Source organism: Carassius auratus, unplaced genomic scaffold (genome assembly GCF_003368295.1).
Source record: "Carassius auratus strain Wakin unplaced genomic scaffold, ASM336829v1 scaf_tig00216545, whole genome shotgun sequence".
NCBI lineage: Eukaryota > Metazoa > Chordata > Actinopteri > Cypriniformes > Cyprinidae > Carassius > Carassius auratus.
In genome coordinates this window covers 721,050-744,787 of record NW_020528624.1, presented here as the reverse complement: position 1 = coordinate 744,787, position 23,738 = coordinate 721,050, and the positions used below count along the sequence as shown (strand labels likewise).

General features: G+C 36.4%; 1 protein-coding gene across 3 annotated transcripts in view; it reads right to left on the bottom strand.

The window, feature by feature from the left end:
* The window catches only part of LOC113098390 (Down syndrome cell adhesion molecule homolog), a 123,984-nt gene that overhangs the window by 18,697 nt on the left and 81,549 nt on the right, over positions 1-23,738 (bottom strand). For all 3 annotated transcript variants that reach the window (XM_026263437.1, XM_026263435.1, XM_026263436.1), the window contains 8 exons: positions 23,349-23,627; positions 22,918-23,193; positions 20,506-20,802; positions 17,771-18,043; positions 10,315-10,593; positions 10,028-10,147; positions 9,165-9,344; positions 1,253-1,449 (listed from right to left, as the gene is read on the bottom strand). In XM_026263437.1, the coding sequence (XP_026119222.1) occupies positions 1,253-1,449; positions 9,165-9,344; positions 10,028-10,147; positions 10,315-10,593; positions 17,771-18,043; positions 20,506-20,802; positions 22,918-23,193; positions 23,349-23,627 (1,901 nt within the window). The remainder of the gene's footprint in view (positions 1-1,252; positions 1,450-9,164; positions 9,345-10,027; positions 10,148-10,314; positions 10,594-17,770; positions 18,044-20,505; positions 20,803-22,917; positions 23,194-23,348; positions 23,628-23,738) is intronic.

Below are 23,738 nucleotides of genomic sequence, written 5' to 3'. Positions count from 1 at the left end.
GCTATGGGAGTTTTGCTGTTCACATTTCATTCATTCATGGATAAGAATTGTTTTAAAATTATTTCAGCATTTTATTTGGATGTTTATGAGTATGTCAGGGACAGACAAATTATTATATTCAATAGATTATACTTATTAGTGTACATATGACTCCAGTAAGACCCTCTACAGACATTGTGAAATGTTGTTTTGCACAAACATTAATAAAAAAGCAATATGTATATGAGCAATATTAAAGAGTGGAGAAAAATAAAGAAAATTATAAATATTTTAGTTATTCCCATGGCTTTTCATGTTTTTGAGAACATATTTTTTCCAATAATTTCCTTTCATCATTCCTCAGAATGGGCAACACAAACACACACTGAAGCATTTATGAATGCTTGTATCATATTATGTTTGGATACAGTAAATGTGGCACAAGCATAAACATCCACCAGCATGTTAATTCAACATCCCAGATTTTGTGCTTGATTTTTCATGAAATTAAAAAATAAAATAAAAATAATAAAAATAATAATAATTCTGCACACTCTTGCTAATGACTAGCATGATTTATGAGTGATCTTTTGTGCAACATTAAACATAAAAGTTGCACAGATCTGCAGACCTCTACAATAATACTTATTGAAACTATCAAGTGTTTGGAGAACCTCTTTATGTTACAAGGTACATTTGTCTTCCAGGGTCATTTTATTTTTATGCAAGGTCACCCATAAGGACTGGCTGATTTATTTATACATTTGCATTTTTATAGACTTTAATATAATGCCATTTGAAACCATCACCACACTTGATTTTTGTGCTTTTTGTTGTCTCCTTTTTTTTTGCTGTCACATAGCAATTGCACTTTATTTTACAGTACGTGTACTTGCATGTACTTATAGTGTACTAACAGTGTATTTATCTAATAAATTTCTGGTAATATAAGGTAACTACATGGGGTAGGGTTAGGTTTAGGGGTAGAATCAGGGTTAGTACCTAGTTATTACATAGTTATTGTAATTACTATAATAAATACACAGTATGTACATTAGGAACAGGACTGTACAATAAAGTGCTATCCTATTATAAATGAGTTGTAAGTTTCATGATGACAATCAGGACAAATGTGAGTGTGTGAAAATGGTGGATGACCTTTGACATGAAATGATATCGGTTGCTAACAGCTAGTTGCTAGGGCAGCCCTGAATACGTGTTTTGGAAATGAGGCGTACGATTGCATTCTGAGTGTAGATGGTGTCTGGCTCACCTGCAGGGTGGATATGACCTCATCTCCCACTTCCTTCACAGTGACCACATAGCGGCTCATGTCTGGGTTGATGATATGAGACTCCTTCTCCCAGCGAACCTTGATGGGCTTTTCACCGTGAGCAGTGCAGCTCATCTCAGTCATGTGACCCTGTTCTGCTCGCGTGGTGTTGGGGTAAGATGTGATCATGGCAGGAACTGAACAGAAGGAGAAACGAGAGTGATGTTATGCATGGAATAATATTTACCGTCAGTGACGACCCAGCCACATGCACAGCACAGAAATACATCCCCTATAAAACACTTTCTTTTCTTTAAATAAATAAATCTATTTTAATTACTGTAATGTGAACATAATATACAATATATTATATACACAGAATTTTTATATTACATTCACCGAGAAACAAACTAATTTATCAATAAAAGAAGCTGTAGAATTGTGAAAAATGTATATGAAAGAAAAGTCCTGTGATAACACTTGTGGACAACTAATTTGGGCTAAATTCATCATTCATTTTAGGTCACATAAGGCCTTGATATATCAACATTCACATTTATTTGTATAGTGCTTTTCACAATTTTCACACATGAAACAACTGTTATGGGATCTCCTCATATGAAGTAACTGTGCTGAAAGCAAACTGAGCTGTTCACTGGTGAGAGGTTCACGTTGCAAGCGCAGACATGAAAAGAGACGGGAGACCATGCTCAGGCCTGTCTCACCCCTGAAAATCTTGTTACCCCGAAGCACTGTGAGGGATCTCTCTCTCTCTTTCCTGGCAGACATGGCTATGATTAAATGATGAGAACACTTCATTATTCATATAGATCCTTCTGCTTGTTTCGCTCAGCAATACTAACACAGGTGAAGCTGGAATGTGAATAAAACTCTGCAATTCAGCATGCACTAGGTTTGGACCCTATGATCGTACAGAATATAGTTTGTGGTGGTATGTATGCATCAACTGGATATCAGAACCTCTTTACATTAGTTAGAAGTTTTATAAAAATGTGAAAATATAGAGCAAGATACCCCCCCCCCCAAAAAAAAAAAAAAAAATGACAAGGAACACCTTGTTATAAAGGGGGTTGAACTAAAAGTTCAACTTGATTTTTTTTTTTTTGCATGTTTACAAAAAAAACTTTTTTTTAAATGAAAAGTTGAAAATTAATAATAATAATAATAATAATAATAATAATACAATTTATTTAGTACAGTATGTACTGCTTTCACTTTGATAGCAATGTTTATAATATTTCTTGTTCATTTTGCATCATAATAATTCCCTTGATGTAAATTTTTTCCAAAATCCAAAAACTTTGTTTATTTGTAAACTTAAAATAGATTTTGTATCAAACCAATCACAATGTGAAATCAGAATTATCTTATTCATAGTTATATTTGTACTGATTTTTTAAGTCTTTCGATTTTGGTTTGTGTCCATTATGTTACAATTAAAAATAGCAGTCAAAAGAGACACTGTACATTTCTTTTGTGCAGTAAATATGTGTATTATCATTTCCAAAAACATGTATTTAGCAAAGGGGATACCAAAATGTTTTTTTTTTTCGGTCAGCCAGACTCCTTAGGTGTTAAATATTTACTTGTAGCCCTGAGATTTAACGTTAATGGTTTATTAATTAAGGTACATTGGCATGTTCTTGGTTCTCTGATGTTAGTTAAAGGTCATATAACATATAAGACAGAATATTTATTATTATTATTATTATTATTATTATTATTATTATTATTATTATTATTATTTAATACATTTTTCTTTTTTAATGATCTTAGATTTAATTCAATGAATTGTGCAGCCACTTTTATTTAAATTTCACATTTGATTTCATTATTAGCTTTTTATCAACCTGCAGTTCTTTCACAAACACCCGGTTGGTCATTTTTTGGTTGAATTTGCAGCAAAAAAATATTGGGATGTTGAGTGTAATATTTCATACTGCGATATGTGATTTTGTATGGTCCGCCCACAGCATCAACTATTCAAGAACAGACATACAGACCGACAGAGAGTAAAAGATAAAGGGGCGCACACATGCAGTCTCCCCACGCCCGGCCTCTGAGAGTCGTTTAGTGCGGTGTGAAGTGGCGGAAGTTGACATGATGGAAAGTGTCAGAGTCAGGCCTGTGAACGTTTAACGCTCATCTCTTATTCACTCACAAGCTCTGAGCAGCACCATAAGAGAGAACGCTGATTTATTTTGCATGACAGCTATGAATTTTAAGTACGGCATATTAACATTTTTTTTTAAATATCCCTCAGTTTTTTCTAAATGTTATTGCTCTTTAGCAATAACTATAGTAGTGATAACTATAGTAGTGATAGTATTAGTGATGACTATAAAGATAGTTATTTTAAGCTTAATGAGCTAGTTTAATGATGGGAAAACAGTTGGGGAACCCAGGTACATGGTCTAAACGGGGTGTCTCTATATTTTGAAGTGAAGTGAAGTGAAGTGACATTCAGCCAAGTATGGTGACCCATACTCAGAATTTGTGCTCTGCATTTAACCCATCCGAAATGCACACACACAGAGCAGTGAACACACACACACACACTGTGAGCACACACCCGGAGCAGTGGGCAGCCATTTATGCTGCGGCGCCCGGGGAGCAGTTGGGGGTTCGATGCCTTGCTCAAGGGCTCCTAAGTCGTGGTATTGAGGGTGGACAGAGCACTGTACATTCACTCCCCCCACCCACAATTCCGTCCGGACCGAGACTAGAATTCACAACCCTTCGATTGGGAGTCCAACCCTCTAACCATTAGGCCACGACTTCCCCTAAGTCATGCTATCATGGGTTCCCCATTTTTACATTACTGTATATCTTAATGAGTAATGGTTGTGTTTTGGGCGTAATGTGCAATAAACCAATCAGAGTGTCTTCTCCCATCCCCTTTAAAAGCCAATTGTGCTCGCACCATAGTGGATTTGCTATTTAATTTTTTTTTTTTTTATGTGTTTACACACATCCCCGTGTACAAAGTGTACATGTGCTGTGCACCCGCCTATAGGCGCATATTACTAGCATTACATCTTTAAATAACAAAGGATAAATATTGCACCAGACCAGGTTTGAGTTGGTCTATGTCACAGTTTATTTTCAGTTCCTTAAAATAGCAAAGCGCCTGTTTTTTAAAAAATTTGAAGAGGCCTATAGTTAACTGCTAAATTAAAATGATGTACTGTAGTGTGCAATGCTTTATAGGAGTAGGAGTAATTTCGAGCCGGTCCTCCAACAAAAAACGACCATATAGGTCATTTTTTTAGCATTTATAGCATTTATTACAACCTATATTTACGTTTTAAAGTTAAGCGCCCTCTAGTGGGCGTAAAAATAATGACAGTATCGCGTTGTGTCTGTCGTCATGAAATTACATATAACGTCATTACCAATCAAAATGCACCGATCTCACATTATTTCCTACATATTTTACTAGGTTGCTTATTCATTCGAATTACCACACCTAACCTAACCCCACCCCTAAACCTAACCCTCACAGAAATCATGCTAAATTATGATTTTTTTGAGCATATACATTTTCATGCATGTCCTTTCCCTGAGATCGAACCCATGATAGCATGATTACATATCAAGGTATAACGCAATAATCTACCAACTGAGCTACACGAAACACAAACCAGAGGGCAAATAAAAAAGTACAAAACATTAATATGAAAACGACATTTTGTAGATAGAGGTGTCTGCTCTGATGGGTCGTATTTCAGGGATTTGGACAAATGACCTATACGAGCGTATTGGTTGGAGGACAGGTTGTAATTCTGCTATTAAACCAGTTTTAAAGTTAATATTTTTTTCTTTTATAAATTGAAATTATAATGAAGTGTGGCTTCTACAAAAGCTTACAGCCAACAAATCTGGTAGCTCTGTAAACATTTTTGTTAAAAAACAAAAAACAAACATTCTCTATGGAGAAAATGAAATTGAGTTTTATTGATGGATTCTAATAATTGTTGCAGGTTATTTATTTATTTTTTTACCAAATCACATAATGTTGCAGAAGACATTGGTATTGAATGCAATGTGAAAAAAAAAATAGTCCCGATATGGTGAGTCCACAGTTCTTAGAAATTCTCCTTAGCACACTTCCAAAAGAGTGTGTATAATCTAATTTAAAGTCTTGCAGTCAGCATGAGAGGGGCTTCAGGCAAGAGGGGCTCTAAATGGTATTCCCATAACAGCTTAGTTGATGTATATTTTTAATATCCAGCAATATTACAGGCTCCTGAGAGGGGAGCACTGATGGCAGCTATAACTGCACATCAAACAGAATCTCTCTTTATTCATTTCAGCAACCACAGAGTAAGCCACAGTGAGCACAGAAGAGAGTTTGATATGCACAACATGTGAGGAAATGTTGTCTTGTCCACAAACAACATGCAATTATTTTATAGCCATTCATATATATATATATATATATATATATATATATATATATATATATATATATATATATATATATATATATATATATATATATATATATATATATATATATATATATATATATATATATATATATATATATATATGTAACTTTTCTGTTACAAAAAGGTTATGTTATATTACATACCTGTAAGATTTTGTTCAAATGTTAAACATTGTGATAAAGCGACAGTTTGGTTGACAGTTGACAGTCTAGTTACACAAGGTATTTGTATATAGCATGTATGCTGATATTTATAGAAATATTCCTTTTATCATGTTTTCATTATGTTTTCATTTTATAGCCTACCTTTACTAGTTATAACAGAGTTCCCCTCCTGTTGACAAGATTTACTAGTGTAATGCAGTGAATTACTAGTTTTGGAGGAAGTGATGTTGGTAATGTAGTGTGGGTGATGCATTCATGTACATCAAACAGTAGAGAACGATGTCAACATGGGTCATAGATTTTATATTTCTAGGGTATGTATTAATTGATCAAATTAAACGTATACACTGAGTACATTGATTAGACACTTTGGATAAGAGCACCTGCTAGTGCAAACAAACAAACAATCAAATAATTACCAAAATTAAATAAATAAATAAATGAACGTTTTAGAAAGAGAATTTAATGCTGATATTTCCTAAAATATATAATTTTTCATTAACCATTTACTGTTAAAATGTGTGTTCCCTTCTGACAAACATAACATTACTCTACTACTGTTCAGAAATCCATTATTCTCAAAAAATGTCCCTACTTTTGTGTGTGTGGTCGACTGAAACCTGGGCCAAATGTTCAGCTTCACATTTAAACAAAGTAATCAAGGCAAGCATGCAAGTAATATTTCTCTCTGTCTACACACACACAGAATATGAGTCAAGAGTGTGGCACATATGTAGTCTTTAATGGTCTTTATTGTCAGTTCAATGAAGCATGTTAGTGGAGTTTAGAGATGCACAGGGGTTAAAAAGGTGGAAATTCAGAGACTCATTATAGTGGCTAAGCAGTTAATGAACTTGGAGCCAAAAAAGGTTCAATATGTTTACTTTTATACAGTATGTAAAACTGGAAAAAGAGACAAAATTGTAATCACAGACCATTCAAATTCTTTCAGTGTGCACAGTAAATGAGCCTTAAAATATTCTTCCCAATTTGGACCAGCATTTATGGCTGGGTGTGAATTAACTATGATAAACTCATATGAATACAGATGCTGCAGCAGCAACTCTGTGTGTATATAATCCATTTCAGCCCTCATTTTATCACCAGTACAGGGGCACCCTGGGAAACTAGGCCACCTTGTCACACTGCCACGCCTGAGTGGGCCATCTAGCCCCTTCTCTCTCACAAACACACACACTCATTGCCTTCTCTGTGCAGGCCAATGGAGTGAGGTGTATTCTCTGGATTGGGAGGGGTTGTGCAAGTGTGTGTGTGTGTGTGTGTGTGTGTGTGGTTGGTGGAGTGCAGCAGGCTGCCATGCTGAAGCAATTCCCCCTTTTTCTTGCACAATTGGTCACAGTCTGAGCATGTGCTCTATCTGATACTGAAGGCGAAGGAGCACAACCAGACCCACACAAGGGGAAAAAATGATGATTTAAATGAAAACAATAATAATAATAATAATAATAATAATAATAATAATATAATATAATATATATATATATATATATATATATATATATATATATATATATATATATATATATATATATATATATATATATATATATATATATATAGTGTATTTTAATAATAATTATTTTTTTATTACATTTTATTTATATATAGATATTTAGATAGCCCCTTGACATCCCTTCCAGCTCTCTGGTGCTTTTGAGTCAGCCCTTCTGAATGAAGCACCTTATCCACTGAAAAATATCTATCTATCTATCTATCTATCTATCTATCTATCTATCTATCTATCTATCTATCTATCTATCTATCTATCTATCTATCTATCTATCTATCTATCTATCTATCTATCTATCTATCTAGATTGAAATAATGCAGAATCAACAGCACTAGTCAATGTGAACACTACATGCATAAGGGGAATATCAGAATGTGGTTTTCATTTTGACCAAGTATACTTGCCTTGAAAATCTGGGTAATTTAAAAAATGTTTTGACCATTGCATCTATAAAACACTCGTTTTTAAATGGACAGACCACAAATAAAACGAAATACATTCTGGTGCTCCCCAAGGCTTTGTCCTGGGCTGCTCACATGATGCAAAATGCTAAAACACGAGTTCTATGGACTTCTTTTAAGGTAGTCATGTCTCAAATATTTTTTATGGTAACATCAAATATAGCATGAACATTCTTTCTAATGTCTTCATTTAATTTAATTCATTTTTGCTGATCTTATTGGGTGGCGATGGTGATGTTTAGACAAAAGGAAAGTGATATAATTAAAATTACTGGTGGCACTGCTCTGTTGGTTTTGTCTTCTCCTCATGCCAGAGTGGGCATAAATGCTGTGTAGTGGGTTAAATGGAGGGGATGTAAGTCTTTGCCTGCTCAACAAATAAACCATTCACCAAGGAGCACAATACCGTACACACAGCATTCAACAGGGCAGAAGACCCTCAGGCCCAGACACACACTTAGTCACACACAGAGACATACACTTCTTAGATAGAGAGGGACAGACCATACAAAGAGAACAAAACCATTTAGATACAATGCATATGTGTATTAACAGCATCAGATTACATTGCAAACACCATACATTATTTCACTCATATGCGCACACACACACACACACGTGCGCGCGTCTTGGTTCACTATCTTTGTAGGGACTCCCCATTGGCGTAATTACAGTAAAATGGCTGAGAGAGCTCAACTTGCTGCAAATGAAGAAAAAAACAAACAAACATGCAAATAGAAAAAACACCTGTAAATTAAGAAAATACCTTCATCAGTTTGACAAGACATGCTGCGAATTCTCACAACAACCAAATACAGAAATGTGCTGCAAATTATCTTTTTGGTTGTGTTTTGAGAATTTGTATGTGTGTTGTTGTCAAATTGATGAAGATTTTTTTCTTAATTTGCTGGTGTTTATTCTATTTGGAAGGTTTTTTTTTTTTTTTTTTTTTTTTTTTCATTTGCAGTGCATTGAGCTCACTCGGCTCAATGGTTTTTATACTGAACAAACTATTTTCTATTTCCCTACACCAATCCTACACCTAAACATACCCCTCATAGAAAACCTCACAGTGCATTTTTACAATCTCGAAAAAAAAAAAAAAAACTCATTTTGTATGATTTATAAGCTTCTGTACTCATGAGGATCTCAATTTAGGTCCCCACAGTGACACAAATCCCCATTATTTGGTGTGTATTTAAGTTTAAGTCCTCACCAGTATAGAAAAAAACACACACACACACACACACAATCAACATGCTCCACTTGACAGGGTCTTACTTTTAACGGTGAGGTACATGCTCTTGCTGATATCTGCTCCCACGTCATTGCTGACCTTGCACAGATAAAATCCAGAATCTTCCTCCAGGACGTGTTTTATGAGCAGAGAGCCCTTCTCCAGGAGCTGGATACGTGAACCAGAATTCAAGGCTATGGGCTGGAACTGAGGTACGCCAGAACCTTTGACAGAAAACACAAACAATGTAAGATATAGATACACTATATATTAAGAAATGCTGTACATTTCTATATTTTAATGTAGACTATTATAATGAACATTTAATGTTTCATTTAAATACATTTACGTTAATGAATGTTTAATATTTTAAAATGCTACTCTGTAAGGTATTCCTTTAAGTATAAAAAAACAAAAACACTGCTTCATGAGACAAAATTTCTGTGGTAAGCTTTAAAATATTATTGAAACATCTGATAAGCCAATAGCATTACACCCCCCTTATTTCACAATCGATAACAATTTTAGTTATGCTGTGTTTGCATCTGATGATTTCTTTATTGGATTTAAAGATCTCTGAGGGGATCTGCTTTGTGTCTTGTCTAGATTAGGATTAGATGACCCTGTGGGATTCACTAATATGAAATACATCATAATACTACATTAGCAACTTAATCTGCCAAAGCTACAGCTGGGCAACAAAATAAAATAATCTTGACTGCCAAGATTTGTGGGGCAAAAATGGTACAGACTTCCAGGATATCCTCCATATTTTTACAGAAATTGTTAATTGCAAAGAATGTTTCATTTTGATTATAGTCTTTAACATTTTTTTTTTTTTTGTCCTGAGACTGGTAATATACAACAAAAAAATAATACAATTACATATTTGCAAAAAATAGCATACCTTTTGAGTGGTTCCATACTATAGTGGGGATTGGGTTTCCCTTTGCTGAACAATTAAGGATCACTGATTTCCCATATATGCCATCCTGGTCTCTTGGCTGTACCTCAAAATGTGGTGGAACTGAGCATAAAAAGATTATGAATTTTCAAAACATTTACAAATATAAAAGCATTTAAAGAACGAAAACTGAACAGACATTTTTGCTAAATGCACTAGAAAATAGTTCAAAGAGTCAACACTTTATTGGTAAATATTATATATAAGAATAGCATTAATTAATCGCAAACCTTTAACGATGAGCTGTATACTATGCTCAACAGCAGCAGCCTCGTTACGGGCTATACAGGTGTAACTGCCGTTATGAATTTCCGACAGGTTTGAAATGCGTAATGAGCTAGTAAAGTCTATGTTGTCGATGGTGACACCCAGGCTGGCGTTGATTGGACGTCCATCTTTGTGCCAGGTTATAGACATTGGCAGGTCACCAGATATGACCACGCATGGGATAAAGACACGCTGACCAATGGAAGCGCTCTGAGAGTCTGAGTGTTGGATCAGAGGGGGCACTGAGAGAGAGAGAGACGGAGTAGTAAAAGAGATGCTCTTAGACATGCACCACCAGAAATATAAAAATCACAAACAATGCAATTATAATATATTATTTTAACATATTATTGCACAGCAAAAGTTTAACTTAGTGTATGGCTTCAACAGTACAGTTATAACCCCAGTCTTCACTATATTATGTATAAAGCAAGCTTGATATATCCATCGATTGAATTTATTTGCATATAATGTCATTTTATGAAGAAATAAAACACATAAAATAAGCAGTTAGTGTATTCTAAGTGGACGTGACAAACAGCTTAGAACACACTCAACATTGGCTGGTGGACAGAACATATGTGATCACACATGTACAATTATCTGTGATTTGCAATAACAAGGCTCCAGTCGGCCTTCATAACAAGTCATTACAGCTCAGAATCTAGCGATTTCACAGAGGAGGAGGCATAATGTGAACTAATGAGGGAGAAACAGAGCAGAGAAAGACAAAATAAAGAAGACTATAAAAGGGCTCTTTCGTCTCCTGGTAAATTCGTCATAATGCATTCTCCAAGGACTTCGCAAGCATGGTGCTAGTCAGCATGTCACGTTTGAGAATCAATGAGTTAAAATAACATTGAAATAAAGCAGCACTTCAGTGCTTATTTAATCCACAACAAAATGGGGATAATGGACTCCAGGGAATCCCTTCGCACACTTCAGAAGTTTAACCATGAATGAAGAAAATTAGCAAACTCAATCACATCAGGGATTTTTTCTTTTTTGTCTTTATGACTTTGAAACTTTGAACTCACAAACACATCACAACACAGTTTTGCAGTATAACTAGTGTATATTTTAACTGTAATGATATAAATGTCTGGATCATGGGCGGAGTTTGGGGGGGGGGCTAAGGGGGGCACTGTCTTGTGCTTTGAAAAATAAAAATAAATACAGAATTCATATTTTCTAATTTTATTTGTCCTATCTTATAATTTTTGTGGATATAATGAGTAAGTTTAGAATTACTTATTTTTAATTACTATATTGAAAAATAAGCTTATTTTGGTGGACTTCAAAGTATCGCGGTAAGTTACGTGAGTGGACTCTCTTCTCATTCTGTTCCCGCTTTAGTCTACATGCTAAATAAACAAAATGGACATTCGTCGTTTTTTTAATAAACCCACTAGTAAAAGTGTGGAGTTTTCTAACTCTGGCACTTCAACCATTAGTTAATCAAACATTTTCCCAAAGTAGCCTGAATTCCACGTATTTGGCAACATACCCGCATGCAAATACACCAAACACACCTGGATGTAAGGAAAGCAAAAAGGGACAAATTTCTTGCTACACTGCAGCATAGTAAAATGATTCTCACACTCCCGTTTATGTTCTTTTTTTTTTAATTATTCATCTTGCAGTTGTTCCGTTATTTTTGTCTTATGTTTTTACATTTCAAGTTGAAAAACCTCACGTCTTAAATTTATTTTCAAGTTTAAGATTTAGGACGGTATTTTGAACTATTTGACTTGCCGTACATCCAGTAACGCTTCTTGCGCACGCTAGTTCTGATCGTACGTATAGTAACTCGGCAAGAATTGTAGTAAGTTTGCGTAAAGGGAAACAGACATTCCGAGGGGAACACCGCATCTACTGGTAGGTGCCCCCCCATGCACAAAAGTGAAACTCCGCCTATTGTCTGGATTATTCTAATCAGTGCTCTAACTGTGCTTTAAGGTAAAGCTTGTCATGTTTAATTACTGTAGCTATGAGATCCTGCAAGAATGTGAAATGATCATTAAACTATAAAAAAAAAATAGTGATTAAAATGGTGAAAACTTCTCTGTATAAGTCATATATATTCAAATTTTTCCTTTTCAATTTTAGAAGACGCAGTTTTTCTTTCCCAGCAAATCATCCTGGAGCACTATGCAGATTTTTGCCCAAACAAATGCTCTCTAGGATGCTTATGGACTATTATTATATATTTTTTTATCCTTCATTATTGGTTAATTTGTTTTTATTCATAGTTCTGTCATAACATCTCTCTGAGAGTTTAGCATCATAATATATATGTCAATGTTAATGTGACTATATGTGAATACTTCCAGAGACATTCTGCTGCCAGTACATCCACTGCATCCATGCAAGAAATACTGCTGCTGCACATATAACATGCGTGAAATTACCCCGTATTAGATCTATACAGGTGGAGCTGGGGAAGGTGGAAGGTCTCTGAAGTGTGTTTCAACTGCTACAGCAAGAACAAGTATTTGAATGTTGAGCAGCATGCTCATTGGTTGCTGATGTGAAAAGAAACCAATCAGCTGCTACATGTGAATAATGAGGTGATTATGTTAGATTGAGTTACTAGATGTGTTGTTCTCAACCTTTTCTGAGGATGGTACTCCCCTAGTTATGCTTGGAGATTTCAACATTGATCTAGATAAACCTCTGTTTGCTGCTTTCCACACTCTGCTTGCCTCTTTTGATCTCAACCGAGTGTCAACTACTGCTTCTCACAAATCAGGCAACCAACTGGACCTTATTTATACACGAAACTGCTCTACTGATCATGTTTTGGTTACTCCACTGCGTCGGATCACTTCCTCCTCACTCTTAACCTCAACATGATCCCTGACACATCACTTACCCCTCCACATGTCATCTTTCGACGTAACCTACGCACACTTTGACCCTCCCGGCTATCTGCAATGGTTTCATCTTCACTTCCTTCCCCTAAACTGTTTGCATCTTTGGATGCTAACAGTGCTACTGATACTTTCTGTTCCACTCTTATGCCGCGTTTCCACCGAAATTACCCGGAACATTTGTACCAGGAACTTTTTTTCCCAGGAACTTTTTTCCCCCCAGACCTGTTGCTTTCTGCGTTTCCACCGCGGTGTAAAGTACCCGGTAGATTAGGCAAATAGACTGGTGACGTAGGTCTGCGCGCGTTTCTCAATACAAAGTACCGCCGATTAAAAAAAAAAAAAGTACTGCTGATTTTGGACGTGCATCCTCGGTAGTTGGTTCAGACTTTGTGCATTTGTCTAGGGAGTGTGATGTCCGCGACGACGCAAATCCGGTAAATCTATAAACAGCAGCGTACTTGATAACTTCAGTCTGCTCGTCATGGCTACTGCAATTTTCCTTACTGTATATTTACAATAAAACGAAATATGATATCAAATACCACTGCCTCCTTTCGTTTTCATTTAAGCATAATAACAACTGCAGAAATGTACTTAGTTCAGGGAAATGTGTATATGCAGCCATTACAATGAAACGAAATATTATATAAATTTGCCTTTTTTATTTTCATTTTAACATATAGGTAAATTGAATACAGACCAAAGAAAACCTGTTAGATTTACCCCGCAGCTAAATTATATGTTATGTTTAACCACTAAAGACACATCAGAGCCAGCGGCACATATCAGAAGGTCTATCCCAGGAGAGGCTGCTCTCTGCGGATACATGAGGACTGAGCTCCCGCTGATCGAGTGGAGCTCACCGTCTACGAGATCGGCGAAACACATTTTTAAATAGGCGCTGTCTTTATAAATAAACCATAGATTTGAGTTTTAAACAACTACATTCTCGCCTGAAATACTTTTAAAATTACATTTCATGACACAATAACAGTAATATTTGAAAATTATCCGAATAAATGGTGGTTGAACTCAACCAATGCTGCGTGAACTCAGATCGCTTTGGTTACTGCAATTTTCCCCTCAGTATATTTACAATAAAACGAAATAGGATATAAAATACCACTGCCTCCTTTCATTTTAATTTAAACATAATAACAGCTGCAGAAATGTACTTAGTTCAGGGATAAGTGTAACGTTATATACAGCCATTACAATGAAAGAAATCTTATATAGACTTGCCTTTTTATTTTCATTTTAACATATAGATAAATTTAATACAGACCAAAGAAAACCTGTTAGATTTACCCCGCAGCTGAATTATATTTTATGTTTAACCACTAAAGACACATCAGAGCCAGCGGCACATATCAGAAGATCTATCCCAGGAGAGGCTGCTCTCTGCGGATACATGAGGACTGAGCTCCCGCTGATCGAGTGGAGCTTACCGTCTCTGAGATCGGCGAAACACATTTTTAAATAGGCGCTGTCTTTATAAATAAACAACAGATTTGAGTTTCAAACAACTACATTCTCGCCTGAAATACTTTTAAAATTACATTTCATGACACAATAACAGTAATATTTTGAAAATGTTGATCCGAATAAATGGTGGTTGAACTCAACCAATGCTGCGTGAACTCAACCAATCAGCATGTTTAGCGCCAAAGTCCCGCCCCCGAAAGTTCCGGAACTTTAAAAAAGTACCACCTCGCCAGCAGGGACTTTCTGGGGGGCATTTTTTTACCCGGAACTTTTATTTAGTTCCTGGTTCCTGCGGTGGAAACACACCAAGTACCGGACCAAGTCCCTAGTTCCTGGGTAAAGTTCCTGTGGTGGAAACGCGGCTTTACATCTTGTTTAGACACTGTTTGCCCCTTATCTTCCAGGCCAGCCCGTAACACCCCTTCTGCCCCTTGGTTATCTGATGTTCTACGCGAACACTGTCTAAGCTTAGAGCTTCTGAAAGGGTGTGGCGCAAGTCCAAAAATACTACTGATCTTATTGTGTATCAGTCACTCATATCTTCTTTCTCTGCTAATGTCTCCTCTGCTAAAAGGACATACTACCATAACAAAATTAACAATTCATCTAACTCTCGCATGCTTTTAAAACATTTTCCTCACTTCTTTGTCATCCTCCTCCTCCTCCTGCTTCATCTCTAATATCTGACAACTTTGTAACGTTTTTCATTAATAAAATTAAACACATTAGTGCACAATTTTCCACACCACAATCAGTCAAGCTCATATCACCAGCAAACTTACACTCATTTACATCCTTCTCTTCACTCTCTGAGGCAGAAGTGTCAAAACTCATCCTTTCTAATCACCCTACAACTTGCCAGCTTGATCCAATTCCATCTCATCTCCTTCAAGCCATTTCTCCTGAAGTTGTACCTGCACTCACTCACAACATCAACACTTCCCTCCACACTGGTGTTTTTCCCTCATCATTTAGACAGGCACGTATAACTCCACTACTTAAGAAACCCAACCTCAACCCATCTCTTTTAGAGAACTACAGACCAGTTTCCCTTCTTCCTTTTATTGCAAAAACACTTGAACAAGCTGTGTTCAAACAAGTCTCTACATTTCTCACACACAACAATCTCCTTGACAGCAACCAATCTGGCTTCAGAAGTGGACATTGAACTGAGACGGCCTTGCTCTCAGTTGTTGAAGCTCTAAGACTGGCAAGAGCAGAATCCAAATCTTCAGTACTTATCCTGCTTGATCTGTCCGCTGCTTTTGACACGGTTAACCACCAGATCCTCCTATCAACGCTACTGGCGAAAGGCATCTCAGGAACAACACTTCAATGGTTTGAGTCTTACCTATCAGATAGGTCCTTCAAAGTATCTTGGAGAGGTGAGGTGTCCAAGTCTCAGCATCTAACTACTGGGGTGCCTCAGGGCTTAGTTATTGGACCACTTCTCTTCTCTGTCTACATGGCATCATTAGGTTCTGTCATTCAGAAACATGGCTTTTCATACCACTGCTATGCTGATGACACTCAACTCTACCTCTCATTCCATCCTGATGATCCGACGGTAGCTATTTGCATCTCAGCTTGTCTAACTGACATTTCTTCCTGGATGATGGACCATCACCTTGAACTCAACCTTGCCAAGACAAAACTGCTTGTGATTCCATCAAACCCATCGTTCCATCACAATTTCACCATCAAGTTAGGCACATCAACCATAACTCCTTCAAAAACAGCTAGAAGCCTTGGAGTTATGATTGATGATCAGCTGACTTTCTCAGACCACATTGCTAAAACTGTCCGATCCTGCAGATTTGCTTTATTCAACATCAAGAAGATCAAGCCCTTTCTTTCGGAACATGCTGCACAACTCCTTGTTCAAGATCTTGTTCTGTCCAGGCTGGACTTTTGCAATGCCCTCTTGGCAGGTCTTCCAGCCAATTCTATCAAACCTTTACAATTAATTCAGAACGCGGCAGCAAGATAAATTTTTAATGAGCCAAAAACAATACACGTCACACCTCTGTTTATCAATTTGCCCTGGCTTCCAATAGCTGCTCGCATAAAATTCAAGGCATTGATGTTTGCCTACAAAACTACCTCTTGCTCTGCACCCATTTACCTAAATTCGTTACTTCAGACTTATGTGCCCTCTAGAAGCTTGCGTTCTGCAAGTGAACATCGCTTGATTGTTCCATCCCAAAGAAGCACAAAGTCACTTTTACGGACTTTTAAATTAAATGTTCCCTTCTGGTGGAATGAACTCCCCAACTCAATCCGAGCAGCTGAGTCCTTAGCCATCTTCAAGAATCGGTTTAAAACACATCTCTTCCATCTTTATTTGACCCTCTAACTTTAACACTCACTATTCTAATTCTATTCTTTAAAAAATCTAACTACCTTTCTAATCTTTTTGTATTCAATTTTCTTTTCATTTATTATGCAACTGTATATGGATGTGTGTGTTTATGTGTAAAGACCTCTAACTAGCTTTCTCTATTCTTTTTTTTAAATTCTATCTGTTTTCTTTTTATTTATAATATTATTTAAAATCCCATGCTACGTGTACTGTGTTAACCTAACTGAGACTTGTTATAGCACTTATATATCATTGCTCTTTTTGTTGTTTTTGATTGCTTCCACTGTCTTCATCTGTAAGTCGCTTTGGATAAAAGTGTCTGCTAAATGAATAAATGTAAATGTAATATATATATATATATATATATATATATATATATATATATATATATATATATATATATATATACCTTCTTTAGAAAATGGTATAGATTTCCATGTAACACTAGTTTCCATGATGCTACAGTTGTAGGTGTTGCTACTGTATGTAGTTGATAAGGTATTCTGAAAGGTTATTAATGCATTAATATATGGTTGCAATTGAGATGTTTTGGTAGTTAGATGGTTGCCTACTGGCCTGAAGATTGAAGTGGATTCATTTTAATAGCTTTTCATGTAGCACAAATGTCCTGGGACAAGTGTGTAAATTGTGAATTTACACACTTGTGTAAAGTACGAGTCATCTAGACAGCAGTACCTTTCACTGTCACATGGACGCTCCTGTGAATTTGTTTCTCTGGATCCACCAACACGTAGCACGTGTACTCTCCCTCGTCTGAGTTTTGCACATTGGACAGCTTCAGTGTGCCGTTGTTCTCAAAGGCACGTTGGCGGTGGTTAAACGGGAGCAGATTGGAATCCTTATACCACTTAATAGAGTAGTACGGGTAACCAATGATGCGACAGTGAATGTACGTGTCCCTCCCAGCGATGGCAGTGACATTTTTCATTGGTCGAATACTGGCAGGACCTATTGTGAGAAAGAACTATCAGTATACAGAGCCTCTGAAAATCAGCTGAAAGGCTTATGTAATACGTGTCAAACATTCTTTTTCAGTTAATAGATATATTCTGAACAAATTCACAGTAAGTAACTAACTAAAAAAGTGATAATAATTAATCCAAACTTCAAAGCTTTGTGGAGAGTTTAATTTACAGAGAAAATCTATCCAAAAATAAAACTTTGCTTATCATTTACTCACCCTCATGCCAACCCAAATGCATATGACATTCAAATGAACACAAACCAAGAATGTTAGGAAAAAACAATCCATTTCAAAAACCGTACAATCCATACAACCCAGCTAATAAATAAATGTCTTCTGAAGCAAACAATAGATGTAAGAAAAATACTAATATTTTAAGCCCAGTTTATATACGGTAAGCAAGTTGTGAATCTTGTGTGATAAGTGATGGTCCTCTGTGGTTCTGCATCACTTCTTGTTCAAGTTTATCAATGTGCTTACATCATGCTTCAAAATGTGCAGACATATGTGACAACTTATAGTTTATAACGTTTCAAATTTTCCTCACACACAGCTCTTAAAGAAGAAACAGATTTGTCATGGGGTTGCATGAATTATTGTCATATGGATGGTTTTTGAAGCGTAAACCTTCAGGGGCCTATCCATTTGCATTATACAAACTCAACGATGGAATATTGAATTGTTAGTTTATTTAATCTCTATTTGTGTTCATCTGAAGAAAGCCATATTCATCAGGGATGACATGAGGGTGATTAATTGATGAGAGAATTTAGATTTTGGGGCTGAACCTTTAAGGGTAGTCAAAGAACTTTATGTAAATGAGCACAACGTAACAACAACCAATTAGAGGGAAGGCAGTATAACTTGACTGTAGACAGTTCAGAATTGAGTATGAACACTTACCCCCCCAAAAAAAATCTATATATATATATATAATTGGTGTGTTCACACCAAGGAAGTCTGTCATACCTGAAAAAACCTTTGCGTTAGCATTCCCATTGATCTAATTCCCATTTATTCCCATTCCTTTCCAAATTAGGCAGAGGCTATTTGCACTAAGAGCAAATAGCATTTGATGTTATTTACATTAAGTACAAAAAAATATAAATCAGTCAGTTGCGTTGGTCGCATCAAAAGAAACAAATTTGTCTGGCTTGACCTAACAATGGTGGACCAAGTTAGTTACATAGCCTTTGCAAACGAGACAGGCTATCTGTGTTTTAGACACTCCATAAAAATAAACTTAAACTTCAGAATAGAGTGCACTGCCATTTTAAATAAACATCAAAGGAGAAAGATGCTTTTTGATATACTATAGTTAAAGCATCTATCAGCAGGGGTTAAATGGCCGATATTAACCAGCCAAACCTTGACCCCTTGGATTGCACTGATAGGAAATAAATGGCTAAATGTCACCGTACTGTTGGCCAACAGAATGCAACAGTCGGATTTCGGAAGAAAAAGCTCTATCCATTTTCTTCTTTGGTAAACAGCTGTTAACTCATGGTATATGCTAAAGCCATCTGTTTACACTAATACAGTTTATTTAAAAAAATAATCATGCTTGACAGCTAAATTTGTGGTGAAAACCAGTCATGATACGGCACAGAAAATTCCACCAATCAGAAATCTGTGGTCAGCAAAATTCCACAAAATACTGCAACTGACGTAATCGATTTGGTCTCACCATGCTGTCATAATATGTAAATATTTGTATGTGTATGCTTATTTTACAATCCACTTAAAATATATAGTTTAAAATAAAATTGTTTTAATGTTCTGTTTTTTTTTTTGTCAATTATGTTATTTGCAATGCTTTACTGGACTGTAATTCTTTCCCTCATAAAAGTATTTTTGTCAAATCTTCAACATTTTCAAATACTTTTTTTGTTTCAACGCTTTAACAAAGACTTTTTAAAGGTCCCTAAAGGAAAAGAAATGGACAAAATACCCTAGAGACCAATGTCACTGAAAATGCGCAGACACTAATTCAATCTCTAATGTTATCTCAATTGTAACATCTCGGCGAGTGTGTTTTGGAGTTGTTTGAAGCTAAACTGTGTAGGACATTGGCCCTCTTTCCTACTTAACTCCAGTCTAACTCTATCAGGAGGCAAATCACAAGAGCTCTACTGCTTTCACTCCCATTGGCTCTCATTTGCATGAATTGTTGTGCCATCAATGGTCACTGCTCACGGTTCTTCCAAGTGCCAAATTTCATTGAAAATAAATAACTTCAAGTTGCTTTGTTGCTGCAAGTTGCTGTCAATGAGAACATACTGTACCTTTTAGGTGGCTGCACTGCATGGACAACCTAAAACAACACAGTTTACCTTCTAGCTAAAATTTCCAAATAGAAACAAGACAATCTCCAAACAAACATGGAATTGATGTGTGTGCTTGTCGTGTGGTGCGGGTGTTTTTGAGGAGCTGATCTGACAAGCACCTCTTACGTTTATTCGAGCCTGGTAGGAGACCGATCCAGCTGAGTTGTTGCAGGTGCAGCGATAGACACCCCCATCAGTGACCTGTGTGTGAGACACATTCAGGTAGCTGAGCACGTGACCTTCTGTGGTGATGATGCGATCCATGCGGTGGTTGCTGTCTTTGATGACGGGGTCATCGTCCAAGGTCCAGGTGACAGTGGGGAGTGGGGTTCCTTTCACGTGACACACCAGTGAGATGGGCTCATTCGGGCTCACCACCTTCTCACTGAATGCAGAGAGAATCTTTGGCGTCCCATCTAGAGAAGTGGAAGACAGATTTGACTTGTCTTATTTTTGCAAATGTTTACATACAGCCCTACAAATGTTCAATCAATGAGAAATCTTTAAAGATACATGTAGCTTCTAAGTGAATGAAACCTTCTGCAAAACACAGGAAAATAAATAAATAAATATATCAGTTACGTATTGGCTCATATCATATTATTGTGGTTGTAGCTCTCTATTAGTAATATTGAGTCTTAGTGTTGCATTCAACACTATTGACCACAACATTCTCTTGAACAGACTAGAAAACTTTGCTGGCATTAATGGAAGTGCATTAGCATGGTTCAAATTGTACTTATATGACCGCCATCGATTTGTTGCAGTGAATGAAGAGTATCATATCGATCACAAGTGCAGCATGGAGTACCTCAAGGCTCAGTACTAGGGCCATTACTTCTCACGCTTTACATGTTACCCTTGGGCAATATCATCAGGAAGCACAGTGTTAGCTTTCACTGTTATTCTTTTGATACTGCTAAATTCTGAAAACTTTTCTGTGCATTGGCTCGTTTAGTTTACACTCAAAAGTAGATTGTTCTCTCTGGCGAGATTCCTTATTTGTCATATACCGATGTGACGTCAAAAGTGACCAACTGAAAGGAAACTACTTCTTCACATTCACAGTAAATAATGGACATAAAAAAACACCACCAACAACAACAAAACACTGTGTTTTTAAGCTTAATTCTATTGAAATCTTTACTCTCTGATCATCCTGACTTTAAACATATTTATAGATTATCAATATCATCTTTATACAGTTTTGTGCCAATAGGAGACAGTTGCCCCAGCAACCAAGATTAAGCAACAAATCTTTTCAGCTGCAGGGCTGAGTAGCTTTAGTAGAGTCCAGCAGAAGGTTATATTGAAACAAATTACACATATGCTTGACAATTTCCACAGCTGAATCCAATGTTTGTGTAACATTCTGCATATATTTATTCTGACTGACTTATGAAATCAATCTAAATGTACCAATCATTATCTATGATATCATACAATCGTGTGTGTCATTCTTCGCCAGGTTAGATAAAAAATAGTAGTTGAAGTAGTGGTTTAAAGAAGTAAATTCATTTACAAATGTCAAACATTGGATTTGCATAACTGAGATTGCCAAGTAAATAACAAAGTCCATAAAAGGTATGAAAAGTCGTTTTCGGAATACTCCATCTGCCTTCTGTGTCCTCTGCGCCACAAGGATGTGCTGTTTTATTCTAGATCAAAGCTAAATACACATAGAAACAGTGCATCCTTGTCGCACGGAAGAAACAGAAGAGCACACAAAGCATGGTGATATGGAGTGACACAGAGGAGACTGTTGACAAATAAATTATTGAATAAATTAGTTATTTTAGTTTTCTTCACTTACAAAATTGTTCCTGTCGCTTCATATAACCCACATTGCATGTCTGTTGACAGATGGAACATTCTGATGATGGCTTTTCATACCTTTTATGGACCTTGACAGTGTTATTTACTTGGCAGTCAATGGGACAGTCTCAAGCCTCCAGGTTTTCATCCAAAATATCTTAAATTGTGTTCCATAGACGAACAGATCTTTTACAGGTTTGGAACAAGAAGGGGGTAAGTGATTAATGACAACATTTTCATTTTGGGGTGGATTAACCCTTTAAAAGTAATAACAAATTTTAAGATAATATATTTAGGTACAGTAGATGCTAACACCTAATGCAAATGCAAACATTATTTTGCAAACAAAAGGGGTCAAAAGAGATAATTTTATGTTCTGCAATGTTTGACACAGTATTTTATGTCTCATTACTGCATTATTACAGGTATAATTTTTTTTATGCACTGAAAAAAAATGGTGTATAATTTCATTTTAAACTACTTTCAGTCAGAAATTGCAAGTAAATTTCACATTTAATTGCAAAGTAATGACAAGTAACACAATTAATTAAACATGAAATTAACCTTGGAGTAGAAAGAATAAAATAGTATATTCTTGTAAAAACAACAACAACAACAACAAATTAACAACTACAATATTGTTTTATTTTACTTAGAATTTTTTTTTACAGTGTACTTTTAGCTATTTAATCCTAATAAACAACACTCTTACTCACCTTCTAAGACTACCTGCACTAAGTCTTGGGTGGACATCTTGCCATTTCGAGCAAAGCACTGATACGCTCCTCCATCACTCTTGGCCATTCCCTCCATCACCAGGTTCTCATTGTTGATGCCCGTGATACGTACGTTTATACCCTGATAGATCTTCTCAGCATTCCTGTACCAGGCGATTTCATACTCGTCAGAGCCAGTCACACTGCAGAACAGTGACACTTGGCTACCTACGCTGCTTCTCACCTTCCGTGGGCTCACCACTGCTTTCAGAGGCTCTGGGGTAGATGAAAACACAGCCAATAATACACCATTAAATATAATAGTGTCTAAATAAATAAGCAAAAAACAAAAATATATTAATGACATATTAATAATCCAAACATGAATACTGAAAGCTACAGTGGTTGAATACTGTCACAAGATATCTTACGTTTAACCACCAGCCGTCCGACCACTTTGGCATTCCCGAAGCTGTTCCACACCTCACACACATAACTGCCTGCGTCACTGGGTCGTGTGGCCTCGATGAGAAGGCCAGATACACTCTGGTGGTACCGGCTGTCTGATTCTAAGGGGCTGTTGTCCCTCAGCCAGCGATATCTGGGCAGGGGGTGACCGGACGCTTTACACGGGAGCTCCACCCGATGACCCACCTTAACTTCCCTTCGTTCAAACCCATCCAGAATTACCGGAGCAGAGTCCACCGGTTCTAAAGAACAGTGAGAAAAAAAATATGTTTGCTTTATATGCTACCTGTCAAGAGTTTGGAATAAGTAACAATTTATTTCCTTCTTTCTTCTGAATTTTTTAAGAAAGTTCA